Below are 27614 nucleotides of genomic sequence, written 5' to 3'. Positions count from 1 at the left end.
CTCTTTTACTTCTTTGGGGACAACCCAGAATTTGGAATTTTCCCTTACTTTCAATGATAATGGTAATAAAAATAAAGAGGGTAAATCCTTAAGGGGACACAGACCGCAATAAAAAATGACAAGCGTTTTAATCCTGCTCTACACTATCCAAAACTTAAATATAAAAAACATTTTGCTATTAGTTATAGTTTAAAGGTTGATAGAAATAAAGAGTCAAGCAGCTCAAGTTTTTCCGTTCCATGCATCCTTTATTCCAACATACTGTCCTCAAGCAACAAGAAACAAATCAGAGTATATTCTGTTCATTTGACAAAACAAATTCCTAGACTCACAGTATATTATTTCAGGCCTACAATCCTCTTTATTGCAGGAGGCATTGTATAAGCAGTCCCTTATGGCCTCTGCAGCCAAAAGACCAACTGAGCCTTTATACCCCCAGCAAAGACTCGATTTACAGACCAGAGAATGTAGTGTTGCCACTTAAACTTTTTTTTTTGTGCCTTTCCAGTGTCAAAAAGGGAAAAGATATTACAAAGGGGATTTAGAATTTTCTTCAGAAATGTTCTTCTCCCAGAAAGTATTGTAAAAAATCACTTAATAGCAAAAAATTAATTTAGGGATAAAAACTTAAGAAAACCCTTTAAAGTAGTTTAAAAAACCAGATCAGTCTTTTCTGTGTCTAAGAACAAAAGAAAAATGACAGAACAAGACAAAACCATAGATTCTAGTGTTGGAAAAAAAAAAAAACGTACATAAAAAGGAGAGGTACAGAGCTTTGGGGAAAAAAAAAAATCACAAAAAAGAAAGCCAGATGAAATCCGATCATTCTTCTAGAAATACATTTTCACATTTACAGTTTAACATTACATTTTCGTTACACAAACATCCCATAAGTGGCATTCAGAATGTCTTTGTTAAATTATTGATCTATGAATTCTATTCAGTTTGTTTTCTTACACGATATTATCTTGAAATAATTTATTGTGGATAAATATCTTCATGAAAAAAAACAGCAAAAGGGAAATTACAAATCATGATAAGAATGCCCCATCAAGATACCACATTATACAATTGATTTGATTGAGTTAAAATAAAAAAGAAGAAATCATCCCTTAAAGAGGATACAGATTATCAGGTAAGGCTGTACACCAGATCCAGAAAACAAAGCCGACTGACCCACAGCTATTGCGATTGGGTTAACCTGTGGTAAAATGGCGCCCTTCAAAATGATGCTGTGTAAACATGTTCCAGAATATAAAGTGTGCTCTAGAAAAAGAGGTTCCAGGTCCACCCAGACTCTTCTAAAGGCTGAGATTAAGTTACAGCAGCTGATAGCACATGGACAATAAAAAATAAAGAAAGACAGGTGCCACCAGATGCTTGATCAGCATCATCCAACCCTATTGAGGGTGTCTTTGGGCAGTGTAAAGAGGTTGCCCAGCACCGTAGTGGACATGTCTTCTCAGACTTGTCGCTTCTGCCATTCACAGTAACTGAGGTAAGACTGGAGGAATCTCTCAGGAGTTGGGCAGCTCATGAGAAATGAACTGCTTTAGTCTTTCTAGATATTGTGCATACAGCTCTATGTCATTGTGCCCTGCTCCTTCCACCCAGAGTGGCTCTACGGCTCGTGGGCAGCGCTCGTACATTGCCAGGCCATGGGAGAAATCAATCACTTCGTCTTCTGTTCCATGGATTATCAGCACTGGAGAGGTGACCTTTGTTATTTTGTCGATACTACAAAAGAAAAGAAGAGTAAAGAGTTAAGAAGCAAAACTTACAAATATAAAAAGGAACATGAATCTTAATATAGGATTCAGCTACACCTAGAAAGCATTACAAAATCTACTAAACTGCACATACGGTCAAGGCTATGGGATCATCAAGGAAGACATGGAAACCACTAAAAGAGAAGTTCAGGTTCCCCCTCTACAAGGATCATACTTACCTAGGTGGATGTTGCCAAGACGGAGAACCGAGAGATCAAACACCGCTGATCGCTCTGTTCTCATTGCTGCGTGAGCAGAGAGCTGGGGACTGTCAGTCACTGTTTGCTCTGCCCAACCCCACCCCCGTGCTCACTGGAGCACTGGGCTGTGGAGGGGGCGGGAGTGGCTGTTTCAGGAGCTCAGCAGCTCACTGAGAGGCTGAGCCAGGAGCTGGTCCAGGGTTGTGGGCGGCCAGACCAGATGATCTTAATCTTTCCCTAGCCTGGACCAGCTCTGTGACGTCAGCCAACGAAACCAACAAAAACAGGTCACAGGAGTGTAGAACGCACTGCACTCCTGTAATCCATAAGAGAAGTACAGCCAAACAGAGCTTTAGTCCGCTGTCACTAAAAACGGTTACATCACTTGTATCGAACATCACTCCAAAGAAGAAGGCGAAAAAGCTTTGGCTATACTTATCCTTTAAGACAAAGTCCAACGTAATGTGGGCTCCCCCCCCCCTCCTTCACTGGTTGTCCGTTCATTTCGGCTTTGGTCTATTTCAGAACCTATCTACACCACATTCAAGGGTCATATGGGCACTGTTAGCGGCTTTATTTGCATATTACTCATTTGACAGCGGCCATATAACCCATGGCTGTTCAGAGCTGCTGGCAGGTAAGTAGAACACAACTTTTAACATCAGTTTTAAAGAATAAAAGAGCCTAAGTAAACACTCCTGACAATGGATGTGCTCGCTAAGCCAAAAAAGTATTAGGGACTAGGTTCCTTCTGGAGGCTGATACAATTGGAACCTTACTAATTTTTCGGGTTTTGTATTGCATGCAGCTACAGTATCTCACAAGAGTGAGTAAACCCCTGACATTTTTGTAAACATTTTATTATATCTTTTCATGTGACAACAATGTAAAAGTAGTGAGTGTGCAGCTTGTATAACCATGTAAATTTGCTGTCCCCTCAAAATAACTCACAGCCAATAATGTCTAAACTGCTGGCAACAAAAGTGAGGATGCCCCACAGATGCTCAATAAGGTTTAGGGCTGGAGACATACTTGGCTAGTCCATCACCTTTACCCTCAGCTTCTTTAGCAAGGCAGTGGTTGTCTTGGAGGTGTGTTTGGGTCGTTATGTTGGAATACTGCCCTGACGTCCAGTTTCCGAAGGGAGGGGATCATACTTTGCTTTAGTATGTCACAGTACATGTTAGCAATTATGTTTCCCTCAATGACCTGTAGCTCCCCAGTGCCGGCAGCACTCATGCAGCCAGACACCATGACACTCCCACAACCATGCTTGACTGTAGGCAAGATAAACTTGTCTTTGTACTCCTCACCTGGTTGCCACCACACACGCTTAACGCCATCTGAACCAAATAAATGAATCTTGGTCTCAGACCACAGGACATAGTTCCAGTAGTCCATGTCCTTAGTCTGCTTGTCTTCAGCAAACTGTTTTCGGGCTTTTTTGTGCATCGTCTTTAGAGGCTGCTTCCTTCTGGGACCAACAGCCATGCAGACCAATTTGAAGCAGCGTGCGCACAGACAGGCTGAACCCCCACCCCTTTATACTCTGCAGCAATGCTGGCAGCACTCATAAGTCTATTTCCCAAAGACAACCTCTGGATATGACACTGAGCATGTGTACTCAATTTCTTTGGTCGACCATGACGAGGCCTGTTGTGAGTGGAACCTGTCCTGTTAAACCACTGAATGGTCTTGGCCACTGTGCTGCAGCTCAGTTTCAGGGTCTTGGCAATCTTCTCATAGCCTAAACCATCTTTATATAGAGCAACAATTCTTTTTTTTTTTTTTTTTAGATCCTCAGAGAATTCTCTCTCATGAGGTGCCATGTTGAACTTCCAGTGACCAGAATAAGAGAGAGAACGATAACTGAAAATTTAACACATGCTCCCCATTCACACTTTAGACCTTGTAACACTAACGAGTCATATGACACCAGGGAGGGAAAATGGCTAATTGGGCACAATTTGGACATTTTCACTTAGGGGTGTACTCACTTGTTGCCAGGGGTTTAGACAGTAATGGCTGCATGTTGAGTTATTTTGAGGGGACAGCAAATGTACACTGTTATACAAGCGGTACACTCACTACTTTACATTGTAGCAAAGTGTAATTTCTTTAGTGTTGTCACATGAAAAGATATATAATAAAATATTTACAAAAATGTGAGGGGTGTACTCACTTTTGTGAAATACTGTACATATGTTTGAAAGCAGCAATGGCACTACAGAAATGAGCATTATTGTTTATTTATGTCACTTTGCTGTGCTGCCTATAATTTAGCTGCCATGTGGGCGAGAATGGTGCAAAATAATATTTGTCAGTTTTCTTCCATAGAATTGTGGCATAAGGCCTTAGCACTGTGCATAAAGATGTTGCCGCACGTTATCCAATCTTCACTTAAAATGTTCCTGTGCCAGTAAAATTAAACTATTACATATTCACAGATGAATTTCATTGAACAACTTTCGCATAAATAGAAAAGGATCCAATTCATGGTCAGTGGCCTTTAGTGGAATTTTTTTCTCTGAAACCATCAGACAGATTAACAGAGAAGTCTGCCATGAGGTTTTGAAAGTGGAAGATTTTGGCAAATGGAGAGAATCACAAAGTACCATGTTAATGTTAATTTGTTCTTATGCTAACAACCTTAAATCCTAAATTCTTTACATTCAGAATTTCACCAATACATAGGCTGACTGCGGGTATAAATAAACCTTTCATGGCATATCCACCTCGAGTAATGCCATTTTAATTACATTTGAAGATCATTTTCAGGCTGGAATGGATCTGTTGAGGAATAAGTTAAGCAGTACAGGAGACTGCTATCTTTGCTCCAAGTTACTCTTTATTTAATGGTGACATTTCTTCCACTGCTTTTTATTTGCTCCAACTACACAATATTTGCATTTTGTGAAAATTGGAAACATTCCCTTGGCAAACTCAGCTTCCGACTTCTGGGGAAGGCAATATTTAAACAGCAGTGTGTGTGGACGGTTCCCCACAGCTGTAGCATCGAGTCTGTGAAACTGCAGATAATTGAATCCGGACAAAACCAGGGAGCTTAATAACAATAAAGATGCAAAGAATTCTATGCAAATTGTATATATATTGTCCCTTAATTAGAAACTAAAATTAATTCAAATAGTGAACTGGTATCCATTAGGAGAAATATGCTTTTTGTGCATGTTTATGGTGAATCAATTAGCTTTTTTTTGTTAAGATCTAACACACTAGTTTATTTTTAGATGCATTCCAGCTGATGAAAAAAAGAACAGAGCACACAATGTAACAAACACCTCTCAGGACCTTAACGTTTTCCAAGCTAGCACTGCTTGAGTTCCTATGGTGTCAGCAAGTGCAATGACCCTTCTTACAATTCACTAACTATCTGTATGGGAGGTATGGACAGACAGCTTTACTGACTGTCTGCAGGAGCCTGACATTGCACCCGTGATCTGCAGATCGCGAGAGTGCAATGCTCTGTAGGCTCCCAAGACAAAAAATAAACTAAATGGCCTGTTAAAAAAATTGGATTTTTTATTGTTGTTTACCTCACTGTTAATATACGCTTTTGTACCACAATTTTTTCACCCTAATAAAAAAGTTTGTATACAAATAAAAAAATTGGATTTTTATACTTACCGTAAAATCCATTTCTCTGAGTTCATCGACGGACACAGCGCTCCATGAATTATAACTAGTGGGTTATATTGCCTCCTCCAGAAGTAGGAATAGGCAGAACAAAAAACACCTGGCTCCGCCCACGGGCGTCCTCAGCTGGTATATAACCCCCCTCTCTGCTCTAGGTAATCAGTTTAGTAGCAAGCAGTATTAGAACTCCATTAGATGGGTGGGTGCTCTGTCCGTCAAACTCAGAGAAATGGATTTTACGGTAAGTACAAAAATCCCATTCTCTTTCGTTCATCGACGGACAGCGCTCCATAAATCATAACTAGTGGGATGCCCAAAAGCAGTGGCAAAAGTAAAATGAGGGATGGAGAAAATAACCCTAGGCTAAACATAGTAGCCCTTAACCAGGACACAGGAGCCCCGACTGAAAAAAAAAAAAAAAGGTTTAAAGAAAAAACACCCCTCAAGAGGGAACAGTCCCCCTCTTAAAACAGCAGCCTGCAAAACTCTGTGGCCAAAAGAATCATCCGCAGATGCCAAAGTATCTGCCTTATAGAATTTCCTGAAGGTATGCACAGATGACCAAGTGGCCACCGTCCAAACTTGCGATACTGAAGCCTCATGTTGATGGAAGGCCCAAAAAGCACTCAGAGCCAGAGTAGAATGCACCATGACAGGGAAAGGTGGAACCTGACCTTTAATGGAATAGGCCTCAGTCACCGCCTGTCTGATCCATCTGGAGATGGTAGCCGAAAAAGCGACCAGCCCTTTTCTTGGTCCGTCCGTAACCACAAAAAGCGAGCCTGACCTCCCAAAAGACTTTGTAGCTGCCAGATACTAGACAGATTAAAATAGATTACCTAGAGCAGAGGGGAGATAGATATATATATATATATATATATATATATACACTGAGGATGGCCAATGGGCGTAGCCAGGTATTTTTTTAATTTATGCCTAGTCCTACTCCTGGAGGATGCCATATAACCCATTAGTTATGATTTATGGAGCTCTGTGTCAGTTGAACAAAAGAGAAATGGGATTTTTGACTTACCGTAAAATCCATTTCTCTGACGTTCATTGACAGACACAGCTCCATCTTCTTGACCACGTGGGTTATTGTCTCCTACACGAGGACACTAGGCATAAAAAAAAAAACTTGACTACGCCTATGAGGCAGTCCCAGGTGGGTATACTCCCACTCTCTGCTATATCCGCCTGCCAATTTTCCACCCCTGGAATGTGCACAGCAGAGAGGGCTGGAATGAACTGTTCTGCCAACCTTAGAATGCCAGAAACTTCCTGAGCCGCCAGGACACTTCTTGTGCCCCCTTGATGATTGACATAGGCCACGGCTGTGGCATTGTCCGATTAAATCCGCACTGGACACGACATGTCCAATGATCCAGAGTCTGATCGCCTGGAGTTCAAGTACATTGATTGGTAGCCTGGACTCCTCCAGAGTCCAGACCCCCTGAGCACACACTGTGCCAAGGACGCCTCCCCATCTGGACAGTCTGGCATCCATGGGGACAACTGTCCAGTACAGGGGAAGAAACTATTTGCCCTGACGAAGTGCCGGGGAATGAAGCCATCAAACCAGGGACCCCCCCCCTGTACTCTGGCTCAACAGAATTCCATTGTCTAGAGACTGAGGCTTCTGCTTCCATTTCACCAGAATCTTTTTGCAGAGCTCTCGTGTGGAACTGTGCAAACAGAACCGCCTCAAAAAGGTAGACACCATCAGGCCCAGTACGCGCTTGCAAGACTAAAGAGATGACCATCTTGCTGGACAGCAGAAGCTGAATTGCCTCCAGCAATTTCTGAATTTTTTCCAGAGAAAAACACTTTGGCTAAGGCTGAGTCCAGAGAGTCAGACCCAGATAGTCCAGGCTTGAGGACGGAACCAGAGCAGACTTCAGAAGATTCAGAATCCAACCGAGCTCCCTCAGAGATCGCAGAGTAATCTCCAAGTTGTCCAACAGAGCGGTCAAAGACTGCTCGCAAAAGCAGATTGTCCAGATATGGACATGAATGGTTGCCTGGCAGAAAGGCAAAATGATGGCCCTGCGATGGCGGGACAAGAAAGATGTGTGTCTAATGAGTACAGTGCATAACACCTCCACTGTTATGGTACGCATGAAAGGTGGGAAAGAAGTCATGAAGCCCCAAGCAGTGATAGACTCCAACACCACCATGGGAGGTGTCGACAGAGCCGAACAAGCAATGACATTCTACCCAGCAATGAGGAAACAGCAAAAGAAGTACCATAAGATCTTCAGACATCTTCTTGAGCAATGCTTGTGGAATGCCTACATTCTGCTAAAAAAAAAGAAAAAAAAAGAAAAAAAAAAAAGAAGAGTGACAAGCCTGTGATTCATGAGCTCAGACTTCATTTGGAAAGTTGCCGAACATATCTTTCTGAATCACCAAACACCATCAATGGCTGTGAATAGATCTGGACATCATGCTGTTGGCGTTGTCAACCCAGAACACCTGACTGGTCGTCACTTCATGGACTACATCCCACCAACTGAGAAAAAAAAGTCAGCACCCACAAGGATGTGCATGGTTTGTTGCTCTAAGAGAGATGACAGTGGAAGGAAAATAGGAAAGGAAACCCGGATCTAATGTCCCGATTGTGACGTGTCGGACTTTGTGCAGTGCCATGTTTCAAAATCTTTCATACCTGAGATGTTTACTAAACAATTATTACTAGGGATGTAACGATATCAAAATCTCACGGTACGATACAATTTCGATATTGACCTCACGGTACGATATTTATTGCGATATTGTGGAAAAGCTCATGGTATTGTTAAATAGCTCATGATAGTGTTTGTGATGATAATAGCGAAAAAATACCGACATATATTCTGCTTTTGTCAGTCAACAGGCAATTTATTGTTGTATTTATGGATCCATGACAACATAAAACACTGATCACATACTGCTTTTAAAGTGCAAGTTGTAGTCAGGAACATCAATATTCTGTATAGTAATATTTGGTTGCATAACTGATTCTTCTGTGCAATGTTCAAGTTAAGAAGCAGCTAGAACAATTGTAAACAAACAATAGGCAATTCCCTTTAAGTGCAAAGATCAAGTTAAGTCAGGTTTAAATGTGCAAGGCAAATAAAGGCAGCCTTTTAAAACTGGTATTTAGGAACATAACTTAAACTTAAATAAAATAGTCAGTCAAAAAGCCTTTAAAAAAAAAAACACTGACCTATCATTTAGCTTATGTTCACGTTTTTCATCAGAAAGATCAAAATATCTACATTGCAAGAAAAAAAACAAAAAAAACAGTAAAAAAAATCCTTAAACTCTGGTCTATGTAGTTAACAATGATTTGTTCCGCGGGACTGTGTTTATTCCTCTTGCTTTTTGACGGACACCTGTCCTTTTAATATTGTAACCCAACCACGACGATATCGAGACACGACCACGACGATATCGAGACGACCACGTCGATACGATATCGCGATATCTTCGATATCGTTACATCCCTAATTATTACAGTGACTAGTAATATCGCACCCCTTGTTTATACAAATTTTGGCGTTTTTGGTTTGATTATATTATTGAATAACATTTATTATAATTTATGATTTTGTGTTTCAAACTTTATCATACCTGGGATGTGTACTAGACTCTTGTTTGGACAGATTTAAGTTATTCCTAAGAATTACAAGCCTAAAATATAAAACAGATTTCCATGCAAAACAATGTACCGCTTTGAGATAAAAAATTCTGACAATCAGACTGTCAGGGTGGTTAAGGAGGGATTCCTCATACGGGTACCACATTGCAAAATGCTTAGGGATTGTAAAAGTGCGTTTTGGCCACCACACGATTTTGTGACAATATTGTCAAAAAAGGTGGGAAAGGGGAACACCTTCCCCGCTTTGGAGGACCTGTGTGTGCAAAAGGTGACCAGCGCCTCCGATGCTGCATTAGTTGCAGCCCCAATATTTAAGGTTTCCCGCACTGATAGAATCAGCGCATCCACTAGCACCTTTTCCTGCGTGGCTAGAGGAGTAGAGGAATCATCCTCACTATCTGAGCACGCAGGGTGTGTGTACGCAGACCCCGAAGGGTAACTCGCATCCGCGGTGGCCGAATCAGATTCTGGATCTGATGAGACAAGAGGAAGAAGGTGAAGGCGGGAAACGCTTTTTGCTAGCCCGTTTGCCCAGGTCCAAATCTACCTTGAACTCCAAGGACTTCAGGACTGCCATCAGTGCAGTCCGTTGTTGGGCCCGGGAGGGCCCGACAGCCTCTGAGAGGGGATCCGCTCCAAAAACATTGCAGCCACTATTTTAAATAGGAAACCACAAGAAAAGGGCAGACGAGGCAACACAAACGTAACCGCCGATCTGTAGCATAAAAAAAAACTACAAGAAAATGGTGGTCCTGGAGGCCCCAGAAGCTTTTAAACAATCCCAACAAAAAGGGAGGCCCTGGCAGGTGCCCCCACCAGGCCCATCCCCCTCCCAAGGATCGATTGTTCGGTCCGCTGGCAGTGCGCCCCCCTCCATAGCCAGCTCAACAACCCTGGCCGACTTAAAAACGTATGGCCACCCCGGGGGGGGGGGGGGGGGGGGTTGGGGTGAGGGCAGATGGGGGCAAGGGTCTGCAGAAGACAGCTGAGAAAGGGGGGAGGGGGGACATTGACTGAGAGGGAGGGGAGCCCCGCGGTAGACCTAGAGAGCAGAGCTGCAGTTTGCACGTGCTCGCTGGCCAGACTGCAGGGACCCTCTGAATCTAGATTATCCAGTCCCACGCCTAGTCCGTCACTTGATTGTGGATTTCACAGGAACAAAATAATAAAGAGAGGAAAAGGATTCCATTTAAAAAGAAAACTGCCAGGACCAGAGATCCCAGCAAGGAACTAGGTCCTTACCCCTGACTAGGCAGAAAAACACTGAGTACCTATAGCAGAAAGTGGGAGTATACCCCCTGGGACCGCCCTATAGGCATAGTCTAGTTTTTTCCTGCCTAGTGTATTACTCCTGTAGGGGGCAGCATAACCCATGTAGTCAAGAAGATGAGGAGCTGTGTCCGCCAATGAACGAAAGAGGAATATGCATTTTTTTTTTTGCAGCCTTTCAACTTAGCCTTTGAAGTTAGCAAAGCCTCTTAATAATGAGCACGTAAAATGTTGATCCAATGGGAACAAACTACTACAGCTTACATAAATAAAAAGTTGGCATTGGAAACAGTGGGAGTGCCAACACAACATTGGTAAAGATTAGGCAATTGCCCTTTACCTGGGAAAGGCATCAAAACAGTAGGTCTTCCTTGTATCAGGAAAAGCAACACGCAGTCCAGACATTAGAGGGGAGTGCAGTATGACGGCTGCACATTCGTAGCGGGAGGCCAGGTCTACTGTAGGAACTGTGCCGATACTCTGACCATACAGGATAATGTTCTCAGGGCTGACAGCATATCTGTGGAGACAAAAAAAGGCACTTGCATAAAAAAATGTGTCAACAATGAGCAAGCGTATTAAAAAGCATGAGCAGGAATGGTGCGAGGCATTGTCCTTGTGAAGAACTTAAAGCGGAGCGCGAGGCTCCTTTAAATACTGTAGCTGCTGTCTTTTAATATTAGGATACTTACCTGTCCACAAATCCAGCGGTGTCTTCATCCGAGCTGATTTTTCAATCGGCTCTGGGGTGCTGCTGCCATCTCGGCTAATGCTTGCTTGCACGGCATAACATGAAATGGTACATAGAATAACTGGGTACTAACGTTTATAGGTAAAGTTGATCCAGGGAATATAAGATTGCCTCTCGAGGATCAGGAAGGAATTGTTTCCCCTGCTGTAGTAAATTGGATCATGCTTTGCTGGGGGTTTTTGCCTTCCTCTGGATCAACTGCAGGTATAGAACTGTATTTTATTTTTTTTATCGGTTGAACTAGATGGTCTTTTTTTCAACCTGACTATAACTGCTCTGCACTTTGTAAATAGCCCAGCGGCAGGGGAAGGTGGGGAGCCGAATTTTCGGCTGAGTTTGGTTCGGCGAATCCATGTGAATGAAGAAGAAAGTGGCAATTCCAGACCCAGGAACTTGGAAACTTGAGTTTATTTCTTTAAATCATAGGTACAACATCAGACAAGACCACAAGACAGACTGGACAGCAGACGCGTTTCACACCTTGTGCTTATTCATGGTGTGAAACGCAATGAATAAGCACAAGGTGTGAAATGCGTCTGCTGTCCAGTCTGCCTTGTGGTCTTGTCTGATGTTGTACCTATGATTTGAAGAAATAAACTCAAGTTTCCAAGTTCCTGGGTCTGGAAGTGCCACTTTCTTCTTCATTCACATGGATTCCTCAGGTCACGGACCTTGGTGAGCACCCATTCCTACAGGACTGCCACAGCTGCTCGGGATCCATCTGGCTCAGCTGATTGTTTTCAGAGCGGTGATTTGTTTTTTGGTTTCCTTTGGTTCGGCGAAGTCAGCTGGAAGTGGGAGCAGGGTTCTTGTTAAAACCAGGTACCCGCTCACCATGAAAGGTGCCAAATGTGGCAACAGAGGCAAGCAAGCAGAGCTTCTCCTTTTGGGTGGAGCTCCACTTTAAAAGCTGGTATGTGTACCTTTTTTTCCCACTCTAGAGGAGGAACGATCCTGCTCGCTGCTTCTGAAAGTGATCCAGCAACTAATTAGCTGCTCAGACTGCTTTCATCAGAAAGCCAGTCACTCGCTGAAGGAAAAAAAATACAAAATACCGGGGTTATGGCCGATAGCTCTAGCCATAACCCCGATAAACACCTTGCAAGCCACAACACAAACACATATTGCGGTCGGCAAGTGGTTAATGAGACGCATCACTCGTACACTTGATATTTTTTCATTGTTATTGAACTTTAACCACTTACGCTCCGGAAGGTTTTACCCCCTTCATGACCTGGGCATTTTTTGCTATTTAGCACTGTACTATTTTAACTGGCAGTTGTGCAGTCATGCAACACTGTACCCAAATCAAATCTATATCTTTTTTTTTTTTTCACACAAATAAAGCTTTCTTTCAGAGGTATTCATTCAACACTGGGTTTATTTTTTAATTAAACAAAAAAAAAGACCCCGTCAAAATACAACAGCAGGTGATCACTGCACTAATGTCAGATCATTAGTACAGTGTCTCTAACCGGAGCTGACCGTGTTTTATAGGCTTAAGAGATGTTCTGCTCTGTGTACAGAGCCCTGTGTTGTTAGTAAACACAGGGCTCTGTACTGTGATTCCTTAAGCCAATTAGCAGGTATCAGCCATAAATCATTGGCCAGGACCTGCTAACCAACTTGTGCTGTGTTGAATCATAGCACAGATAGGGCACAGGGGGGTGTCCCCGGAACCTGGACATGCCGGATCACATGCATGTACATGTTCCAGCGCAGAGGGGCCATCCTACCGCAGTATTTTCACAATAGCGTGATTCACAAGTGGTTAAAGATCAATAAGAGTCAGTTAGTAAAAATATTTATATATATATATATATATATATATATATATATATATATATATATATATATATATATATATATATATATATATATATATATATATATATATATTCCATGTACAAAAACCGAAAGTCAATTGTAAATTTTTTTTATCCCTGAGCATAATGAAGAAAATATGTACAATTCCACAGGCACAGCGAGCTCCCTTTTAGGGGTGCCTGGGTGTTGGCTGCAGCCGATGAGTCTCCCATCTCGGTCACCAACTTTGCTAACCCTATACCGGATTAATGGAATGGCCTGTCACATTTACAGTAACCAGTTTAACTCTGTTATTGGTATTATGCTAGTTCTCTCTCCTCTGTAAGTTGTACTATGTACGTTGTATTTACCCATATTCTTGAATAAAATGTTTGAACAAGAAAATATGTACAAAATGACATTCTATTCCCTTTCACATTCTGTTCATTATCTTCTTTTGTGGTAAGAAGAGAACAAGTTCTACAACTCTAGACACAAAGTCAAGCAGGAGTCATTTGTCTAGTCAGCCAACTTAATAGGGAAGAAGGAATTTTGCAGACAGGACATTAGGATGAGAGGTCTTACAGTGATTTTCCTAGTTTGCAGTTATGAACTCCTTTAATGAGAAGGAGCTCACTGGGCGAGCAGCGTAACGAGCAGACCGGAGGAAGGAATAGGCATTCACAGGTGTTCACCACATGATGGTCAGGGGGAGAAAAATCCTCTCAAGATTTCAACACCTATTTTCCAACTCTAACACTTACTACCCCGAACATCATGTTTGATCAGTGAAGACTTCCCTAACTGGATTAACTTGAGATTCTTTTTCTTGCTTCACCAACTACAAACCCAACCCCTGCATGTCATACATAATAAGGAATGTACTTGATGGGAAGCGGCTAAAAAGAATTCTTAAATCTTCAAACACAGCGGGAGATAAAGCAATACATGGATCTATCAAGAGCAAAGGTACAATTTTTCAGCCCACTGAACTCATTAGTAAATTCACAGTTTTGTACAATTTTAGGGGGGAGCTCAGTGGGAGAAGAAGAAGTGGTACATGGAGCCATCAAGAGCACAATTTGCAGTCAGCTCCACTCCTTCGTAATTTCAGTGATCTGTGAACAGTTTTAACAGAACATATTTTAACCACTTAAGCCCCGGAGGATTTGGCTGCTAAAGGACCAGGGGTTTTTTTGCGATTTTTTACTGCGTGACTTTAACGGACAATTGCGCGGTCGCGCGACGCTGTACCTAAACGAATTTGACGTCCTTTTTTTCCCACAAACAGAGCTTTCTTTTGGTGGTATTTGATCACCTGTGCGATTTTTTGATCACGCGCTATAAACAAAAAAAGAGCGTAAATTTTGCAAAAATAACAATATTTTTCACATTTTTTTATATGAAATTCCCCAAAAAAAAAAGTAAAAATCAAAATTTTTTAACATTTTTCGGCCAATTTGTTTTATGCTACCTATGTTTGGTAAAAAAAAATCGCAAAAAGCGTAATTTTGATTGGTTTGCGCAAAAGTTATCGCGTTTACTAACAAAGAGAAAGATTTTTGTCATTTTTGGTGTTTTTTTTTTTAACACGTAATGGCGGCGATCTGCGATTTTTTTTTCGGTACTGCGACATTGCGGCGGACAGATCGGACCCTTGACTGACATTTTTGACACTTTTGGGGTTACCAGTGACATTACTGCAGTAATCAGTGCTATACATATGCACTGTTACTGCAAAAATGACACTGGCAGGGAAGGGGTTAACTTTATTGGGAAGGGAGGGGTTAAGTGTGTCCTAGGGGCGTGCTTTCTACTGTGTAGGGACATTGCTATTGGTGTAAAAGCAAAGATCAACCGTTCTACATAGTAGAACGGTCAGATCTTTACTTTTACACAGGGAGAACTGACAGGCAGCTTGTTTACACAAGCTGCTCTGTCTTTCTCCCTTCACAGGAGCGATCGTAGTGTGGCCGGCGGACATCGAGTCCGCCGGTCACACGCACTGACTTGCCTGTGAACGAGCCGCGGCGGGCGCGCGCCTCGGCGGGCGCGCGCCCGCTCGCTATAGGCTCGCAAGTCAGTGACAGGCGAGTGACGTACCGATACGTCACTCTGCCTGGCCGGGGCTGACCGCCGCAGTATATAGTCGTGCGGCGGTCGGCAACCGGTTAAAGAAGTCGTCTGGGAAGACCATAGGGATCTAGGATATCCAGTGGGTCACCCAGTCCGGCAGTTGATTGTAGTTCTCACAGGAACAGAAAATAATAAAAGAAGAAAATTCAGTTTAAAAAGGAAAAAATGCTAGGACCAGAGATCCCAGCAAGGAACCAGGTCCTTACTCCTGACTAGGCAGAAAAAAATCTGAGTGCCTATTGCAGGAAGAGGCAGTATATCCCCTAGGACAGCCCTATAGGCGTAGCCAAACTTGTTTCCGCCTAGTGTCCTACTCCTATGGAGAGCAGCATAACCCAAGGGGTCAAAGAAGATATGGCGCTGAGTCCGTCAACGAACAAAAGAGAAAACAAGTATTGCCTTTAGTTATAATTTAATCTACTTGGTAGAAACCTGTGGGTGACTGCTACCTATAAGACCCGACCTTCACTGACAGTTCCAGTCTTAATAGGAACCATCAGAGTGGTTCCTGATCAGGTGATTGCCATGTCCTTTATGTCCGTTTCTAAAGCGAGGGGGGAAGTATCTGATCTGACAACCATAAACAGTGTGTGCGATTTAACATCATTGGAAATAATGTGGGGCTGTGTTTGTGCTCATCCCCACCATTTCATCATCACAAAAAGCACAAAACACGTCCGGAAGAAGTTGGTTTACAGGAGCAGATTTCCTCTCCGTGCACCCCAAGGACACGCTAAAGAGATACTAGGCCACTGGAAAGTTACATAAAAATCAGTATGAAACTTGTGCAAGGTCAGGTTTTATTTTTTTCACTTCCCTCCAGCTGCCTAGAATTACGTTCTATAGTATATTGGTCACGCATCATAACTCCAGATTAAAAAAGCGTGCTGCCGATTTACTCCATTAGGTTCAACATAAAGAGGAATAGAATGGTTTTAACTTTATACAGGCTATAAATACTGTCAGAGCAAAGGCTGCAATATGTCTGAAAACACATGCGTGTCACGTGTGTTGTTTGGTATGGTAATCATCATCATTCATGTTATCCCTCGTCCCACTGCCAAGGCAACTGGTTAACCTGCAACTGCTGCATATAAGAACTTCCACAAGTCAGATATTTGTCACCACAGTTGTCTGGTCCATTGACAAAGAAAGCAACTAAACACAACTGTTACACAAAGACACAATCAAATTCCAACACATAGGAGTTTCTTAAAGTGGATGTAAACCTTCACATATACCTAGTGAAGTGAACAGCCTCAGATGATACACAGAGATGAAACAAATCCTCCTACATATGTTTTATTTGTATATGTGTGGTCTTCAGCTTCCTACACGGTTTATAAAGTGCACCTCCTGTGAAGCCCTGTTCACACCTGAGCGTTTTTCAGCTCGTAAAACGCTCATCTCTGAAATCTCAGAACGCCCAACAAGCAAAATCTCATTCATTTCAATGGCCCCTGTTCACATATGAGCGTTTTGTCGCCTAAAGCTTAAAAAAAGAAAAAAAAAAAAAAAAAAAAAAAAAGTACATGAGCTTCTTTTTTGGCAGATTACAAGCCTTTTTGTTAGATATCAATGCCTGCCTCCAAACACCTGCAAAAAAAAGTCTGAACCCCCCAAAAAAACCTGAGAACAATACGCTCAGGTGTGAATGGAGCCTTACAATTTTCTCTTTCTGATTCACCAGTGAGAGGGAAGTCTGGCCATACAATGTTAGACAGCTGATTGGAGGAAAGGCACACACCCCCTTACCACATAGGCAGAAACCGTAAGGGTCCTTTCACACGGCCGCTCCGTGTGTCCGCAAATCATCCAATCCGTTTGCGGATGATTTGCGGACATAATGTAAGAATACCATCCGCTGACACCCGATTTTCCTCCTGTCAGTTCTGTTCCGTTTTTACGAATGGAACAGAACCCCATTTTTCCTTCCGTGTAAAAAACGGAAAGGAAGGAAAATCGGATGTCAGCGGTGTCATCCGCTGACATCCGCAGTGCCATATACTTACATTATGTCCGTATATCATCCGCAAACGGATGGGATGATATGCGGGCACACGGAGCGGATGACAGAAATGTCATCCGCTCCGTGGAAAAAAAAAAAGTCCCGCAGCGGACCTTTCACACGGAGCGGCCGTGTGAAAGGAGCCTAAGAGTTGTGCTGTGAATAGACCAGCCCTCTGCTAATCTATAGCACCCACCCCAACACAAAATTCAGCCTGTTATATCTCAGTTGATGGATAACTTGTCAGAAGTTATGTTGATAACAGAACGGATCAGGAGAAAGCCACTGGACTCAGGGCTTTGAAGAGAGATAGGTAAACACTACAAATGCATGTGCCCGGGTCAAATTTCATGTATCAGGTTTACATCTACTTTAAGTCAACCATAGACCATTCAAATCTTGGCTAGTTCAGCAGGGACAGGCCAAGATTTGAACCACGTATGGGCAGGCTGATTTTCAGGATGAGATTATTGCCAGCAGATATAGCTGCTAGCTATAATGATCGAGTTCTCCTGGCAGGGACAAGCTATTGGGATCTGAGCACAGGTATATCTTGTTTCTCCCAGCAGGGACAGCTCCCTGCCCCCCGGAGAACACAATAGCTCCGTGGGAGCCATTCTCCCATCAACACAGTTGATTGAGCGAATTTCTTTCCTGCAACCTGTGGTTGCAGGAAAGAAAATAACTTAATCTATGGCCGTTTTTTACCCTAAACTTTTATATAAGGATCAAATGATCAAGAAAACATTCAAAACATCAAATACAGCATTATGCATTAACTATATTACACCATAATAGATACCCATGAAGGAGCACTAAGATTTTTATTTTTTTTTCTTGGCTATGGATTAGAGGGATAGAATAAAACCCGTCAAGTTTTTTATACTGGGTGAGCCTCTTATCTTTTCTCTCTACTTGTGACCACTGTCCCTGGCACAGAAAATGGGAAATAAAACATTGTAGTACTAGAAAAGAAATCTTCCAATCAGTGGCACTTGTTCAAGAGATTACCCCGCATTTCAGAGAGATTTTCTCCTCCTCCCTGTTGGGACTCCGGGGCAGGAAATTGGATAAAATCCCCCCTAATGGGACACAGCAAAAAAAAAAAAAAAACGCCAAAAATAAGTTTGTCTTCGAAAAGTTTTGGCTTTAACTGCTTCCAGACTGTAATCTGTAGAATAATGAAGCCCCATGCTTGGAGAATGTTAACCACTTCAGTACCAGAATGCTTATTTTCAGATCATTTTCGATATCATGGTTCCACATTTTTGATTTTGTGGTTTACCTGAATTTATTTGGGTATTTTCTTTTTGGGGGACAGATGGTGCTTTAATTTGAATACATATTTTTTTTCCTTGTTTTTTTGGGTGAAAAAGAAAAAAAAATGCATTTTCCTGTTAAATGCCTGCATCCAAGCTGGCCCAAACAAAATACTTACTGTACTAACAGGTGTGTTGTATTAACTATATGGAGACTCAGCTACATACAGTATACAAACAAAAAACAAAGAAAGGGCGCACCGGCCTATTATCCTCAATATAGGCTTTATTAGTAAAAGGTAAAAGTGACGACTCACAAACAATGGTGTAAACCGGCATATCAAATCCAAACATCGGACCAAATTTATGTAAATGTCACTGATGCATTTCAAGGCTTTGCCTCTTCCTCAGAGCCTCTGATTTGATATGCTGGTTTATACCATTGTTTGTGAGTACTACTTGTCTTTTGCAGCCACCTGCTAGGTAGGTGGGTTTTTTTTCCCCCTGCAAAACATACATGGGGTTGTCCTTTTATCATTATTTACTTTGTTATTATACTTGGGTTCACCACCTTGGCCCTTTTGGTAAGGTTTTGACCCTCTGGGCTGCTCAGGCTTCGTCCGCGGCAGTCCTGTGTGTCCGAGCGCCCGAACAGACCATCCCAATATTGGCTTTTAAATTTGCATGTGGTGCGTCGCGTTGCTTGAACACTCTTTATGGGTCAGTATGTGTGTACTTTTTTTGTATCTAGAGTTAACTGCCTGTTCTAGCATGCACTTGAGATAAGTATGTATTCTTATAGATACCATTGTACCCATAACCCTTCACCCCCTGATGGAGAAAACCGTTTAAGTTCTCGAAACGCGTTGGTGCCTCTTCACTGTAATATACAGGAATTGGGTCATCCGCTGTTTATGCTTCACTCTCCACATGATTTTTATGCTATTTGTCTTACTGATATGTAATAAACTTTCTATTTTTACTATACCTATTGTAATCATTTTGGCCCTTCAAAGTCCCACCTCCTAGGGGGTTTGTCTTTTTTTCTGTCAATAGTTGGGATGCGGGCTTCTTTTCTAGGGGTTTGTGGTAACACCCCCCTTTAAGTATACTTTCATAGAACACAAAGCTTCCTGTGAATGGGTGAGCAGTACACAGTCCAAAGGGCCGTACACACTTGACGAAAATCGGACGAAATATCCTCCGATTTTTCTCTGTCTTCTCGGCGTTCATTACCGTTTTTAGTCGACAGTGCATAAATGTTCACGAAATTTCTCGTCCGATTTTTCTTTTTTTTTCCGGGTTGTCAGCAACTTCAGATCATGAGTGGTCTTTCGTATCCGATTTTTCACGGACGTACTGCATACACATTAAACGAAAATCGGTCGTCTGGGGACGGACGAAAAAAATTTTGGTGTTTGTCCCTCCGTTTTTTTTCGTTGAAAATGTCGGCATCGGCAAGTTGTGTACACACTAGGCGAAAATCGGACGATTTCACATCGGGCGGGAATTTTCGGCAGATTTTCTACTAGTGTGTACCCTGCTTTAGCTGAGGCCTAGGCTACACGCAGTTAATAAAGAGCACTCAGCCAATGCACCTATGACTGCAGTAAATAGTTTGATTGCCCAAGTGAACTATTTAACCTCCTCCCACTGGCCATACGCATATATGCAGCCTCTCGGCAGGTGGGCTTTATTCTTTATTCTCTAGCTATAGACATCTGACCTTCAGAAAGTAAAGTATGCCCAGATAAAATGACATCAGTTCTCCATTACCAATTGGCTGGAGTTATTTTTGCTATTGACTTTAACCAAAAGAGGGAAAAAAATTAACACAACGCCTAGTGGAGTTTCAAACCTTCCCCACTCAGTCCTTTCGCTGGAATTCTTATTTAACTCGTAAGCAGGTGCGAATGTAAACGGTCTCTATAAGCAACGTATGAAAAAAAATGTGATTTTATACAACCAGGCAAGTTTCCATCTACTGTATTGCTATACCAAAAGTGCTGGGGTTAATGATCCAAGTGCTGGCAGACAGACCCACAATAAGGAGCTGCTGCTTTATATTTACAAAGTTATGGAAAGCACAAGTTTCCTTGAAAAACAAAAATGAAAGCCTTTAACTGTTCTAAGAATCCCGGTGGTTAATTTGTACTGGTCTGTGTGTGTTGGATAGGACGTCTTGTTTGAACTCACCCGAGTTTATTTATGTTTTACTGAATATAGTAAAATACGTCCTTCCTAACCAATGAAGCCACAAAGTTCCTGATTCACTCCCTGGTTATCTCTCGCCGAGTACTGCAACCCCCTTCTCATTGGCTTACCTTTCAACAGGTTCTCCCCCCTTCAGTCCATCATGAATGCTGCTGCCAGACTCCTCCGCCTTACAAACCCCTCAGCGCCTGCCAAGCCTTCCATTGGTTCTTGCTCACCCAGCGAATCAAATTCAAAGCACTAACAACTTCCAAAGCTATCCACAACTCAGCCCCTAGCTACATCACTAACCTAGTCTGAAAATACCAACCAAATCCTCCATTCCGTTCCTCCCAAGACCTCCTGCTCTATAGCTCCCTCGTCACCTCCTCCCATACTCGCCTCCAGGACTTCTCCCCAACCTCTCCCATCCTTTGGAAGTTGATAAATGGCCGCGTTTTTCAGCGTTTTAGAGTTAGAGCATTTTTCCAGCTGAAAAACTCCTCTTCAAACCCACTAGTTATGGGGGTTTTTTGCCAGCCAGAAAACACCCCTGCCAAAAACTGCTAATAACAGCCTGCGTGTGCACGGACACATAGGATAACATGCTGGGGAGTTTATTGGCTGCAGAAAAAAATGCCTGTAGCTAAAAACAGCAGCTGTAAAAACGTTGAGTGTGCATGAGATCTTAATGGTAAAATGTATACAGGTAATTATTTGTGACACATTAACTGGTGAGAAAAGATATCAGCAAAGGGAGATAATTACTTTCAATGAACTGGCTGATTCATAGATATGCTTTGTGAGGAGCAGCAGTTACTGAGGGTTCACACTGATGTGGTGTACCGCATCGCATGTCATTTGTACAGGAATCGCACTGGATTCCTGAACAAATGACATGCCAATTCAGTGCGGTGTGATTGAGCCATACATTATATGTATGGCTCAATAAACACTGGATCCGTACCAAAAAAGCACAGGACCCTTTTTTTGTCCACACTAGAATCAGATCGTATTGGTGTTGAGACTCATGCGATCCAATTCCACGGTTCGCACTGCGTTCAGTGAACCAATTTGGAGTGTCATTAACTTTAAACTAACACCCGCAGCAGTTCACAGAATGCAGTGTGAACTTGATGCGATTCGAATGTGGTTCAGGAACACGCATAGGAACCGCTGTCGTTCCCGCACTGCATCAGTGTGAACCCAGCCTAAAGCACAAGCATTGCATAGTACTGCAAAGCAGGAAGCAGAGCCTGTATATGTAAACAAATATGGATTCTCACTTATGAGATGTTTCAGGAGTTTGTAGAGGCCAGCGCTCTGGCATGCTAGGGAAGCAGGCTTAGAGTGTTATACCAGCAGACAAACTGATTTGCAAAGCCAGTGATGTTGGATTGAAATTGGGGACTTTGTTGGGAAAGAGAATTTTTAAGTTACGGCCAATCTTGGACAACTCCTCCCACCCACTCCACAATATGCTGGTGAGTCTGCAGTACCATCAGTGACGGATTGTTACAACCACGATGCATCGCAGAGCGATACAGGAAATCATTTTTGCCTGTGGCCATCAAGTTCTGTAATTCTCTGTGGGGGCTGGAGGTAAAGATTTCATTCTGGTTTATGATCAGGATTTTGTTTTTTTATAGTATGTTGGTATTGTGTAGGTATTGAAAACAAAGTATACAGCGCTTAATAAAGTAATCACAGAAATTGGTCAATGATTGAAGTAATAATAAGCACAGTACATCAAAAAGTGACTATAAGCAATTGATACAGTCCATAGGGAAAGGAGTCCATAGGAAGTCCAAAACCCAAGTGTTGAATTAGAAGATATAGCCTCCACCAATCACCAGTGATTATGGCCTCTTACCCTGATCAGATGATCCCCATTACAGGGATCTCAAACGCTAATGATAAGGACTCCTCACACCCCAGCATATGGACAAGTAGGTGATATCCGTCAACAAGAAAAGCTTCTGAGTGCTCAATCCCGATCCTCTCAGGGGAGTGTCAATGGACCCAATCAGCATGAAAAACAGGAAAAACTCCTCATGGTGCAGTATGTTCAAATAAAGATACTTTATTGAATTGGAAAGCCAATAAAACACTCACATTTAATCGATGTATAAAGGCATCAGAAGTCGATATCCTGTGGGGGAATCACAGATGGCCAGTGTGGTTGCTGTAGCCGTGCAGTCTCTAACTGCAAAAGAATAAGCGCTGGAAGATGTTCATGCGGCGGACGTGACAGGTCCCCTACCGGTTTCGTCAGAGCCTGACGTCATCGGGACCGGTCACGTCCGCCACATGAACATCTTCCAGCGCTTATTTTTTTGCAGTTAGAGACTGCACGGCTACAGCAACCACACTGTCCATCTGTGATTCCCCCACAGGATATCGACTTCTGATGCCTTTATACATCGATTAAATGTGAGTGTTTTATTGGCTTTCCAATTCAATAAAGTATCTTTATTTGAACATACTGCACCATGAGGAGTTTTTCCTGTTTTTCACGCTGATTGGGTCCATTGACACTCCCCTGAGAGGATCGGGATTGAGCACTCAGAAGCTTTTCTTGTTGACGGATATCACCTACTTGTCCATATGCTGGGGTGTGAGGAGTCCTTATCATTAGCGTTTGAGATCCCTGTAATGGTGGATCATCTGATCAGGGTAAGAGGCCATTCTCCCTGGTGATTTGTGGAGGCTATATCTTCTGATTCAACACTTGGGTTTTGGACTTCCTATGGACTCCTTTCCCTATGGACTGTATCAATTGCTTATAGTCACTTTTTGATGTACTGTGCTTATCATTACTTCAATCATTGACCAATTTCTTTGATTACTTTATTAAGCTCTGCATACTTTGTTTTCATGTTTTCTGGGTTGAGGTACAACAACTTCTTTATGCTAGCAGCTGATATTGTAATCTATTTTTCTATTTTGATCAAGCACAGTATAATTTGTTTTTATTATTGTGTAGGTATTATTTGGGGTGGTGTTGGAGAAAGTGGTGTATTTGCATTTAGTAGTTTGTTATTTTATTTTATTCTGTTTTATTTTAATTGTATGAATGTTTTATTTGTAGTGTAGTTTTAGTTTTTTTTTTTTTTTTTTTTGGTGCCAATGGCTGTTACTGGAAGTTTGTTGTGTTTTTGTATCTTGTTCAGTTTATTGTTGTGATCTTGTATTGTATTTGTTAAGTGTGTCGGTGTCACAACAATTTTCCTTTGGGTTTATTAACCTATTCTGTATCTGTACTTGTGTTTATAGAAATTACAAATTCTGTAACATAAATCTGTAGTATACCAACACATATTGATTTGATCTGCATCAAGTCAATCTGTTCCTTGTATCTTAAAACACTACACTAAATAGACAAATGTGCATCATATTATCTATAACATATCTCAGACCCTATGTGATCCTTCCTAAAGCAAGGGAAATCCCTGAGGATATTGCAGGATATCCTGTAAACAATGAAGGAGACCAAGATTTCCCAGTGTGTGGTACACAGGGTTTATTTTAAACACCATAGGAAATCAGGTAGCCAGGAAATCTACTTCTGTCATGAGGAAGTGAATTCCACATTGAGCTGAGGCTTCTAACTTAAACGGTGAAGGAATAGAATTGAAAGCAGACATTTTTAAGTGATAATAAATATTACACCTACCTGCTCTGTGTAATGGTTTTGCACAGAGCAGCCCCAATTCTCCACTTCTGGGGGCCCCGCCGACGCTCCTGGCTTCTCCCCCATACCAAGCCATTTGCTAAGGGGGTACTCATTCGGGTTCAGGAGCTGCCTGCATCCATTGACACAGACAGCGGAGCTTTGCCCTGTCTCAAGCTCCTTCATTATAGGATTTGACTGACAGCAGCAGGAGCCAAAAAACATGTTATACTTCCCTCCTCTGTGCAGTTGGTTTTGCACACAGCAGCAGTGGGGGGGGGGGGGGTTTGTTTCCCCCTTTCATCTCAATTGAGGACTCATTCTGGTGCCTTTTGACGCGTTTCATACCGAAAGAATGCAGCGTGTTCTACTTTTCTTGACTGCACTGGAATGCACTGCACTGGGGTGAACTATGGCCATTGGAATCCATGTTAAACCCTATCCATGCGTTTCTGATACAGAACAGAAAGGCACTGGACTGCATTTGGTATGAACCAAACCTAACCCTTTCACTGCCAGAGCAGCTTTTGCATTTTTTTTTGTACATGTTTAAAAAAAAAAAAAAAAAAACATTTCAGGCCTGATTACATGAAATCCCTAAAACATTTTCTAAAAGCAAACGTCCTAGAGAATAAACCTCTAGTAGTTCCAATTTATGTCAGACAGTAATAGCAAAATTAATGCAAAATTTCAGTAAAAAATATGCTAAAGTTAATTTTAAAGCAGAACTCCAGCTTTTCCTTCCCAAACCAACAGGTGCATTGTGCATGTGAATGAAGAATAAAACCACTGTCATTTTATCTGCATGTTACCTTAATTAGCTGTAAAAAGCATGTTTGTGTGTCTTGTGATGTCACTCCTTCTGGATGAATTTCAAAGTTCTCTGACTTCCTGTTTCCTTCCTTTACCAGAACTGGTACTACATGTCCCATCATGCTTTGAGTCTCTGTAGTTTCAGGGCAGGCTTTGGGAGTCTACAGAGGAAGGGCTATGGGAGGTTATTATGAAGGGCTATGGGAGGTTATTATGAAGGGCTATGGGAGGTTATTATGAAGGGCTATGGGAGGTTATTATGAAGGGCTATGGGAGGTTATTATGAAGGGCTATGGGAGGTTATTATGAAGGGCTATGGGAGGTTATTATGAAGGGCTATGGGAGGTTATTAACCACTTAAGCCCCGGAAGATTTTACCTCCTTCCTGACCAGGGGGTATTTTGCGATTCGGCACTGCGTGACTTTAACGGACAATTGCGCGGTCGTGCGACGCTGTACCTAAACGAATTTGACGTCCTTTTTTTCCCACAAACAGAGCTTTCTTTTGGTGATATTTGATCACCTGTGCGATTTTTTGATCACGCGCTATTGCAAAAATAACAATATTTTTCACATTTTTTTATATGAAATTCCCCCCCCCAAAAAAAAGTAAAAATCAAATTTTTAAAAAATTTCGGCCAATTTGTTTTATGCTACATAGGTTTGGTAAAAAAAAAAAAAAAAAAAAAAAAAAAAAAATCGCAAAAAGCGTATTTTGATTGGTTTGCGCAAAAGTTATCGCGTTTACTAACAAAGGGAAAGATTTTTGTCATTTTTGTTGTTTTTTTTTTTTTAACGCGTAATGGCGGCGATCTGCGATTTTTTTGCGGTACTGCGACATTGGGGCGGACAGATCGGACCCTTGACTGACATTTGTGACACTTTTGGGGTTACCAGTGACATTTCTACAGTAATCAGTGCTATACATATGCACTGTTACTGTAAAAATACACTGGTTGTGAAGGGGTTAACTTTATTTGGGAGGGAGGGGCTGTGTGTATCCCTAGGGGCGTGCTTTCTACTGTGATTGGCTGTGGCTTGAGCTGTAAGGACACTGATCAACGGATCTACATACTAGATCCGTTTGATCAGTGTCTTTACAGCGAGGAGAATGACAGGTGGCTTGTTTACACAAGCTGCCTGACATTCTCCCTCTCCCCCGCCGATCGCCCGCCGAGTGACCGGCGGACATCGGGTCCGCTGGTCACACGCGCGGGGGGGGGGGTCCATGACCACACGGGGGGGGGCGCGCGCGCGCTCGCTCCCTAGACCCTCACAAGCTAGTGACGTAGCCCTACGTCACTTTGCCTGTGAGGGGCTGACTGCCGACGTAGATCGGCGTTAGGCAGTCGGCAAGTGGTTAAGAAGGGCTATGGGAGGTTATTATGAAGTTTTCTTCATATATAACTGAATCACTTCACAGAGAGCAGGAATGTTAAGGAGTGACTCTCCCTGTTCACAATGGTCGGCATATTATCCGGGCAAGATTGACTTCAAATTGTGATTCATTTAATCCTGCCCAGCAGCAGCACAGCTGGCTATCAGAACAGACTGCGTATGAAGGGGTTTCCTTTTGAATAATGTTGGGATCTTCGAGGTGGGACTTGAGAGGTTTGAACTCTTCCTGTAGGTGGGACTGGGCAGGACTGAAAGCTAATTAGGATGCATTCCATCCCACCCAGCATTAGAGCTATGAAGGAAGTTACATCATTTGCAGACTCAGAGGCTACAGAGAGGTGTGTTCTAGGCTAGAGATGAAGCAGGAAGCGGCTGGAAATCCCTCAGTCTACATCTTAACTATACAGAATGTCGCATGGTACAAAGTCAACACTAAACCCAGAATATCTGCAGACAACAGAGCAACATGGTACAGAGGAATGATCATTCCATTAAGCTCTAGGGAAAAGAAAGATGGGAGTTCAGCTGTAAAGGCACACAAATCATGATATCACCCAATATAAAAGATGGGGTTGTAATTCTATATCCAACATGTCAAGCCTTAACCACTTAAGCCCCGGAAGATTTTACCCCCTTCCTGACCAGGGCCTATTTTGCGATTCTGCACTGCGTGATTTTAATGGACAATCGCGCGGTCGTACGACGCTGTACCTAAACGAATTTGACGTCCTTTTTTTCCCCCAAACAGAGCTTTCTTTTGGTGGTATTTGATCACCTGTGTGATTTTTTGATCATGCGCTATAAACAAAAAAAGAGCGTCAATTTTGCAAAAATAACAATATTTTTCACTTTTATATGAAATTCCCCCCCAAAAAAATGTAAAAAATCAAAGTTTTTTAACATTTTCGGCCAATTTGTTTTATGCTACATATGTTTGGGGGAAAAAAAAAAAAAAAAAAAAAAAAAAAAAAATCGCAAAAAGCGTGTTTTGATTGGTTTGCGCAAAAGTTATCACGTTTACTAACAAAGGGAAAGATTTGTC

General features: G+C 42.2%; 1 protein-coding gene across 1 annotated transcript in view; it reads right to left on the bottom strand.

Annotated features, from left to right (window-relative positions):
* Positions 1-767: 767 nt before the first annotated feature.
* ABHD17C (abhydrolase domain containing 17C, depalmitoylase) overlaps positions 768-27614 on the bottom strand; it is a 75122-nt gene continuing 48275 nt past the window's right edge. The window contains exons 2-3 of the mRNA XM_082256674.1: positions 10876-11055; positions 768-1737 (exon numbers count right to left, since the gene is read on the bottom strand). Of these exons, the coding sequence (XP_082112800.1) occupies positions 1518-1737; positions 10876-11055 (400 nt within the window). The 3' untranslated portion in view covers positions 768-1517. The remainder of the gene's footprint in view (positions 1738-10875; positions 11056-27614) is intronic.

This window comes from Pelophylax lessonae (genome assembly GCF_965119305.1).
Source record: "Pelophylax lessonae genome assembly, chromosome: 4".
Taxonomy (NCBI): domain Eukaryota; kingdom Metazoa; phylum Chordata; class Amphibia; order Anura; family Ranidae; genus Pelophylax; species Pelophylax lessonae.
Note: the sequence above shows the minus strand (reverse complement) of the source record. Positions and strands in the feature narration are given on the sequence as shown.